Source organism: Neofelis nebulosa, chromosome 11, assembly GCF_028018385.1.
Source record: "Neofelis nebulosa isolate mNeoNeb1 chromosome 11, mNeoNeb1.pri, whole genome shotgun sequence".
NCBI lineage: Eukaryota > Metazoa > Chordata > Mammalia > Carnivora > Felidae > Neofelis > Neofelis nebulosa.
This window is the reverse complement of record NC_080792.1, coordinates 13586025-13594499: the sequence shown is the minus strand read 5'-3', so window position 1 is coordinate 13594499 and position 8475 is coordinate 13586025. Positions and strand designations below refer to the sequence as shown.

Here is an 8475-nt window from a genome sequence, read left to right as displayed (position 1 = left end):
TTGGCTATAATTTTTAAGTCTTTCATCTTTTGTATGCATAGTATATGCATACTTGTGTATGCAAGGAGGAGAGGGGGTAGCATTATGAGGAAGGTGACTTGCCTTCAGCAGGGTAGCAAGTACAGTGATGGCGTGAAGCAGGGAACATCGGCCAAACTCATCAGAGGCACTTTATTGTAGAAATCCACTAAAGTGAGCAACGGAGCTTGGGATCTAAAAACGGCAGTCACGGGGCCAAGAGGGCTCCAGGGCTACGTGACAGGAGTGATAACTGGGCTTCCTTACCATGGGGCATGAAGAGAAGGTTCTCTGGGTCAGCAGGAGTCACAGAAACGATGGGTGATCATTTTCTTGCCAAGATGAGGATCTGCGAGCTCGGCCCTGTCCTATCTTCTTTTTCTTAATGAGGAAACCGTACATGGACGCTCATCAGCCTTTCCTAAAAGCTACATGTATGCTACGAGAAGAATGTCACGCTTTTCTAAGTTTTTTCGTGTTTTAATTAATTCATGAGTTAATTTAAAAAGTCAAGTCAAAAAATTTTCACTGGCCATTTTTTGGTTTTGTTTTTGTTTTTTTACAAAAATAGTATAGCAGTATCAGCAAAACTGGAAAGGAAGGGATGGGAAGAATGGAAAGAGCCCTCTAACAGAATGGGCGGGCTCCACGTCACCATGGCTATTGAAGAAATTGTAAACTTTTAAGCTTCTAAGATTTTACTTCTCTTCAGAAAAAATTGGGGGAGGCTGCCTTTCCCCGTGAATGAAAAATGAGAAGTGCTCTAAGCATTCGCGTCTATCTAAAGAAGGCAGGAAAGCGTGATTTTTCCTACTGGAGGATACTTCTCTCCCTCCCTTCCACTGCACTGCCCTCTCTCATCCCCCTGTAGTTTTACGGGATCAAAGAGAGAGAGAAGCCACGAGTTTCCACCAGAAGCACAGTGAGTCAGGGGCTCTCTCGTGCATTGAGAGTCTCCAGCAATGTGTGAAACTCCTCTTGAATCAAATACACCATGTTAAAAAGAAGGGGGGAAAAAAGGCTCCCAAAACCCACAGACTGCCTTTCGTGGAAGGTTAAGAATGTCCTCGAGACGTCGTCCTATGTATCATAAGGTACATTTCTGGGCTTAATCTCAGTGGAGGAAGAAAAAGAGAATAAATAGAAAAATGTAAATGATCACTCTGGAATGACGTTCTTTCCCCTGCTCACAGGCCCTTTGGTCCCATACGATCCTCATGTCTCCGCCTCAGACAATCAGGGGCCTCCCGTTCCATATTTGCATAGTATTAATAATATCACCTGGCGCTGAACATCTATCCCCTCGCCTGAGCCAGGTATCTGAAGAGCGCTGGTCCAATCTCACAGATTCAAAAGCAACACATTTAAGTGGCTGTAGGCCACAATCTGGGTCCCTTTAAGCAGCAGGCTGTTCAGATTATTTAGAAACAGTCTTTTCTCCCGGGGTAAGAATTAGGCAGTTTTGTCTGCAACTTCAGATTTCGCTCTCTGCATCATGCAGCGACGGACTATGCTGTCGAAACTTCCCAGGTAAAACAGAGCAATGGTGCGGAACAGGCCCATGGTAACCACCTGCAAGACAGAGACAGACCCCTGAGCTCGTCTGACAGCACAAAACAACAGCTCTCTTCAAGGGTTTGTTTTTAAGTTTTGTTTATTTTGAGAGAAAAAGAGAGAGAGATGGAACATGAGTGGAAGAAGGGCAGAGAGAAAGGGAGAGAGAGAGAACCCCAAGCATGCAGGGCCCAATGTGGGGCTTGAACTCACGAACCGGGAGATTGTGACCTGAGCCGAAGTCCGACGCTTAACCAACTGAGCCACCCAGGTGCCCCTGATAAACGGTTTCTAAGACACATCTTCCAATCTGCTCCAAGGATAGGCACGATGAAAACCCCGAAAGTGTCAGGAGAACACAGAGGACAGGAGCTGTCCGCTCTGCACCCCTGGACGGCACGTGTCCATCAGAGGTGTCACAGCGAAATATTTGTCCAATTAATAAACTCAAATTATACAAAGAACAAAAATAGGTATTCCCACTAGTCCTAGGGTTCTACCAGCTAGGGAAGAGCCACTCCAGCATCCCAAATATCCAAACTACCATTAATGCTTTGTGGTGCAAGACTTACGTTCTGATCGCAAAAGTCAGACCGCATGCTCAGCGCTAACACTGTGGGGAGAAAGACACCGTGCTTGCCCTCCACGAGCTTATTAGATAATTGGAAAGACAACCAGCTGGAGGAGGTAATTACTGCGTCCAGTTGAGACAGCGGATGTCCATTAACTGTCACTCTTTCTGCCACTGCGCTCTCCCTAGGAATTTTTTAAATTCCTAGAAACACAAGGAGAGGCATTTTCAAATACACCCGTTCTCAAAAACCTTGCCTCCCACGTGCCCTTTTCCAGAAAAGTATTAGAAGAGTTAAAAAGGCACATTAAGCGGTCAACAAAGAAAAACAATGTCATGTGACCCAGGAGGCGGGGGACCCGGCCCAGATGAGAGGCAGAGGGGACCCCCGGACTTGCGGCAGTCAGTCCTGACGGGTGGCTTAGAGGCTCCGGGAAGGATTCCTTCCAGAAGGGGAAAGTGACAGAGTGCCTGATATGCCAGAGAGGAAATGAAGACGGTCATTGTTAATCATACATAGAAAAAGGCCAATAATGGTTCCGGGGAAAACAAAAGGTTGCACAAGAAAGGAAAATTGATAATGTGTAATACAGAGTTCGGCTGCGAATAGCATTTAAATAGCCAAAATAATGATGACCTCAAATACAGATCTAACCCAAATCGCAACAGAAGTAAAAAGGGGGGTGCGAATGGAGGGGAGGTGGCTGTAAGCGGAAGGAGGAGGGTGTGAAGACGAGCTAACTCTTCTCCTCATCTGTCTGGGTAGAAATCAGCGGGGGGGGGGGGGGGGGGCCACGGCAGTCTAGACTCTGGATGCCCCCTCGATGGAGATGTGGAGGCGAATCTCAGGAGGCCCCGCCCACAGGACAGCGCGGCAGCGCGGCTGCGCGGCTGCACGGCGGGGGGGGGGGGGGGGCGGGGGGGGGGGCGGGAAGGGAGGCATGTGGCACAGGGGCCGCTGTTGCTCCGAGGGAGCCCTGAGAACACTGGTTCTCTGAAGGGCGTGTCAGGACAACGCTGAAAAAACTAAGAACCAAAGGGAGGCTGGAAAAAGGCAAAGCGACAGGGCCAGCAATGAGGTCAGTGGTTGCCCGGGGTTCAGGAGGAGGGAGGGAGGGATGAGCAGGCGAAGCACAGGAGAATGTTCGGGCTGGGGAACTATCCCACGTGACAGTCCAACGATGGTCACGTGGCAGCTATACACCTGTCAAAACAGGTGTGACCCCAAGACTGAATCCTAATGCAAACCAATGACGTCTGCAGACTGGCTCATCAACGGCGACAACAGACCGTGCTAATTGATGTAAGATGCTAAGAATGGGGAAGCCGGGTGGGGACAGGAAGAGAGCTCCCTAATTTCAACTCAAATTTTTTTGAAACGTTTTATTTATTTTGGGGCGAGTGAGCATGAGCGGGGGAGGGGCAGACAGAGAGAGGGGCAGAGGATCCAAAGTGGGCTCTGCCCTGACCTCAGGGAGCCGGATGTGGGGCTCGGAGAACCCTGGGGTCGTGACCTGAGCGGAGGTCCACCCAGGCAACTCAGCCCAACCAACTGAGCCACCCAGGGGCCCCTCAACTCAAATCTTCTATCAACATAAAACTGTCCTAAAAAATAAAGTTTATTACTTGAAAAGAAAAAAACACCTAACGGAAAGAAAAACACATCAAGAAAAAGCAACTGTAACACCGCCTGCCAAAACACCAAAATACTTAAGTCCAAGGAATTTTACTGTCTTGGGAGTTTTCTGCAAAAAAGCAACATAAAAGGGGAGACTTGCAGTTGGTGGGTTGGTTGTAACAGTTGGTCAGAAAAGGAAGCGTGGGGATAGAGGGGCAGAGACAAAGTCTTGGAAAGAGGGGGAAGAAAGGCAGAGGGTGAGCGGGGTCAAAGGTCAGAGGGTTACCCCACGTGCAGTCACGGAAGCTGTTTACCTCAGTGGTACTGGGGAGCCACTGAGGGTTGCCATGCCAGGTGGGTCTGCAGTTCAGAAAAACCAGCATGGAACAGTGATGGCGCTCTGGTGCACCGGGCCTGGGACGGGTGCTGTGAGACCCCCGGGATGGGGGGGCCGCGCCCCGTGTCACCGGAGGGGCCGCCACCTGCCCCAGCTGGTTACTGCCAGGTGCCGTGAGGCCTTCTGATTTCCCAAGAGAAGTCCGAAATCTGCACTTTGTGTGGAAAATCTAATTACAAAATTTTTATCTCAACAAGCACACTCGTACCAGATGAACCAAACATTTTATAGGCCCTCGGGCCCCCAGTGGCGACCTCTGGCTCGCAGAGCGTGAGACCCAGGCAGGGAGCCGACCGCGGCGTCCCAGGCCCGAACTGCAAGAGCAGCGGCCGCTGGGGAAAGGAGCGGACCAGGGACTGGAGGGAGGGAGGGATGGACCTGACCCCTCACGCGCGGGGCAGAACGAGGGGGGCCAGGGACGCCACCCACTGCCTCGTCGGGCTCCTGAGTGAACACGAACACTGATCCTGATCACAGCGCCAACACGGAATCGGGGCCGGGATGCTGGGAAACAGGGCTCTACTGTGGGCAGTGCGGTCACAGCCCGGGGAAACACGCCTCAAAGAAGCGCAATCGGCACCGGAGTGGAGGAAGCAGCTCCGTGCTCAAGTTTTAGGTTTGGCGTCACGGAAGCAGAAGGGACGAGGTGACCACACAGCACGTGAGGAACGCAGGCGGCGGCTCCAGCCAGCCTCCGAAGCTCCTAGCATGTGCCAGGCGCAGGCCGAGAGGGGCGTCATGTAGTACAGCCTCCGTCTCTAAGAGAAAGTCACAGAGTCGTGGAAGAGAAGAGTGAGGGAAACCCACACCCGAGCCATTTGGGTTTTCAGTCTAGACACGGTCGGCGGCACGTAACTTCGTACCTGGTTATAAACTACCCATCGGCGTAGACAGGCCCCTTCGCGGGCAGCCTTCTCTCCGTCTACACTCCACCATCCGCCATCGGGTCTGTGCAGAGCCAGCCCTCTGTTAGGACACTTGTTATAGGACATGGCACGGGTAGCACTTTTTTGTCTGTGTCTCCCCCTAGCCCGTAAGCCCCTGGGGCTGGAACATTGCTCCCTTCTGATTCTGCACGCAGCACATCCACAAGCGGTTAGCTTCCGTGTGGCCTGGATGGACCAGAATTTGTGGAAGAGTAGGCTCTGCGTTGAATCCTTGACTCGTTACCTCTCTAGGCTTAGTTGCCTGTGACCTGACTCGCCTAGGAAAGGTGTTCTGTTCCGATACCCAGTACCCTCCATCACTCTACCGCAAACACTCGGATCGGTGGTTCTCAGACGAGAACCCGGACGAACACCCCGAGGGCGGAAGCGGCCTTCCCTCTCTGTGTCCACAGCGCCGAGAACACAGAAGACCTCTCCCCTGTCGGAAGCCCTCCGGTGGTGTCTTTAACCTATGTCCAAGTTTCGTGTCCCTGACACAGGGAGGGAGACAACGGATACAGCCCATCCTCAGATGAAGTCACTGAGTCTTCCTTTAGCCTTTTCTCATTGGGGTTCAATGAAAGGCACTGTCTGTCTGTCCGTCTGTCCGTTGACGTAGGCATAGCTCACCTGCTGGAGCCCTTCAGTAATAGAAGTCACAGGAGCCATTCCACAGGTCAGGGATGAGAGCATGTACCCATCTGAGCCAATGGAACTGTTAAAATTTCCTTGCTAAAAGAAAAGGAAAAGAGGCAACGGTAGTAACCAGGAAAGGAAACAGCACGGCAGAAACAACGAAGCGGGCCCACTCTAGGTGGCATACCAGGGTGACAGAGCCTACGTCAGAGCTCACAGATGAACGTGACCTTGGCAGATGGGCTGGAATAGTGACACAGGTGGTTCCCAAAATGTACGTCTGTGGACGCTGGGGCTCCTGAGACCCTTTCAGGGGATCCAGGAGGACAAAATGACGGTCATAGCAATACGAAGACCTTAATCGCCTCGTTGCTGAGTGACATCTGCACCGACGGGCGAAACTGCTAGCTCGTTAGCACAAACCACAGTAGCAGCACCCCCCCACTGCCACATGCACTTGCAGTAATCATGTACAGAAATTTAAAAAGTCTTGAAAGAGGCGCCTGGGTGGCTCAGTGGGTTGAGCGTCTGACTTCGGCCCGGGTCATGATCTCATGGCTCGTGAGTTCAAGCCTCCGTTCAAACTCCTTGCTGTCAGTGAAGAGCCTGCCTCGGATCCTCTGTCCCCCTTTCTTCTGCCCCTCCCCCACACTCTCTCCCTCTCTCTCTCTCTCTCTCTCTCTCTCTCTCAAAAATAAACAAACATTAAAAAAAAATCTTAAAATAATTTTTAAATGTCAGTTGTGCTTTAAAATGCCCTTGATAGGGGTGCCTGGGTAGCTCAGTGGGTTGAGTGTCCGACTCTTGACTTTGGCTCAGGTCATGATCTCACGGTTTGTGAGTATGAGCCCCACACAAGGCTCTGCACTGACAGTGTGGAGCCTGCTTGGGCTTCTCTCTCTGCCTCTCTCTCTCTGCCCCTCCCCTGCTCGCTCGCTCTCTCTCAAAATATATAAACTTAGAAAAATTTAAAAATAAAATAAAACGCCTTTGATAAAGCAATAAAATTACTCATTTTTTTTTAATTTTTTTTTTTTAACATTTATTTATTTTTGAGACAGAGACAGAGCATGAATGGGGGAGGGGCAGAGAGAGAGGGAGACACAGAATCTGAAACAGGATCCAGGCTCTGAGCTGTCAGCACAGAGCCCGACGCGGGGCTCGAATTCACGGACCGCGAGATCATGACCTGAGCCGAAGTCGGACGCTAAACCGACTGAGCCACCCAGGCACCCCTAAAATTACTCATTTTATTAAATCTCAACCCTTAAGGGCAAGTCTTAAGAGCCTACGTCACAAAAAGAGAGGGCACACCCAGCGCCTTCTGCTGTGTTCCGTACCCAAGGGGGACGGCTGCCCAGCAGAAAGGCCCTCCTCTGACTGTTTAAGTCATGAAAATTAATCTGTGGTTATTCAGACTTGGGTATTTGGAAGACATTTTGTGGAACACGAATGACAGGAGCCTGTGACTTCAAGGAAAGCTGGCAGCTTTTATGGTCAATGTTAACATCTGAGCTTTCAAGGAAAAATTATGATTTGTGAAAACCTGTCCGCCATTGTGAGACTGTCAGCTGCCCAATATGTAAAGACTTCTATGATAAGACCAGCAGTGATACGAATGGATGAAATTTGTTTTTTTTTTTTTTTGGTAACTCAATGAACCCATATTTTCCACATGACGGATGCATAACATTACAAAATCATGAATGGGTACAAAACATGCAAAGTGCAAAGACCAACGGGTTTTAATGCAACAGAGAACAAAAAGTTCATTAATGTGGTTTCCAATTCCACACTGTAATTAACCTTTAAGAAACTACTATTCATCCGGTTTGGGTTTAATATCAAAGAAGAATGTCTGCAATTCTCTGAAAAGCCTATTTAATATTCCTCCGTTTCCTAACTACATATCTGTATAAGGGCAGATTTTTGTTTATATCCTTCACTCCAAACAACATTTTAGGGCAGGCGGAATGCGGAGGCAGTGATAAGAGTCCAGCTGTCTTCTCTTCACAGAAACATTAAAGACGTTGGTGAAATGTAAAGCAATGGCACTTTTCTCGCTGAAGTTGTGTTTTGGAAAACTATTATTGTAGAAAAATTGCATTAAGATGTAATGGGTTAAATTGTGGTTATTTTAAGCGGATTAATAAATACTTTTTAGATTATGCATTTGCAGTTTCTAATACGGCAAGCATTGATAAATATAAACCTGTAAAGAAATCACTGGGATGGTCAATAGTTTCCTGTGGAAAGTGGCCAAAAAATGAAGTTTCAAGACCACTTGACTCAAGGAGCCCTGCCAACATACAAAGAGCTATTTCAGATCGTACAAGGCACGGGCTGTGTCCACTTTGATCTGAGGGGAGCAGGAAAAGCTAAGTCCGCTCCATCCACTCCTGCCATCTTTCTGTGCCCTTTTTTTTTTTTTTTAATGTTTATTTCTGAGAGAGAAAGTGCAAGTGGGGGAGGGGCAGAGAGAGAAGGGGACGGAGGGTCTGAAGCGAGCTCTGCACAGACAGCAGTGAGCCCCACGTGGGGCTTCAACTCACGGACTGTGAGACCCCGACCTGAGCCAAAGTCGGACGCTTGGCCAACTGAGCCACCTAGGCGCCCCGCTTCTGTGCCTTTGAGCACAGGGCACGGGTCTCCCAACTGGCTGTATCTTAATGGAGTTCGATACTTCTCGTATCCTGCTCAGCCGGTGCTCGTGCAACAGTGCATGCGGCCCTTCAGGGAGGCTGAGCAGCCCGCT

General features: G+C 49.8%; 1 protein-coding gene across 3 annotated transcripts in view; it reads right to left on the bottom strand.

The window, feature by feature from the left end:
• Positions 1-8475, bottom strand: part of KDSR (3-ketodihydrosphingosine reductase) — a 37649-nt gene continuing 29174 nt past the window's right edge. For 2 of the 3 annotated variants that reach the window (XM_058691876.1, XM_058691878.1), the window contains 3 exons: positions 5715-5816; positions 4076-4312; positions 1-1590 (listed from right to left, as the gene is read on the bottom strand). In XM_058691876.1, the coding sequence (XP_058547859.1) occupies positions 1471-1590; positions 4076-4312; positions 5715-5816 (459 nt within the window). In that variant the 3' untranslated portion in view covers positions 1-1470. The remainder of the gene's footprint in view (positions 1591-4075; positions 4313-5714; positions 5817-8475) is intronic. The other variant, XM_058691877.1, reaches the window with a different exon arrangement.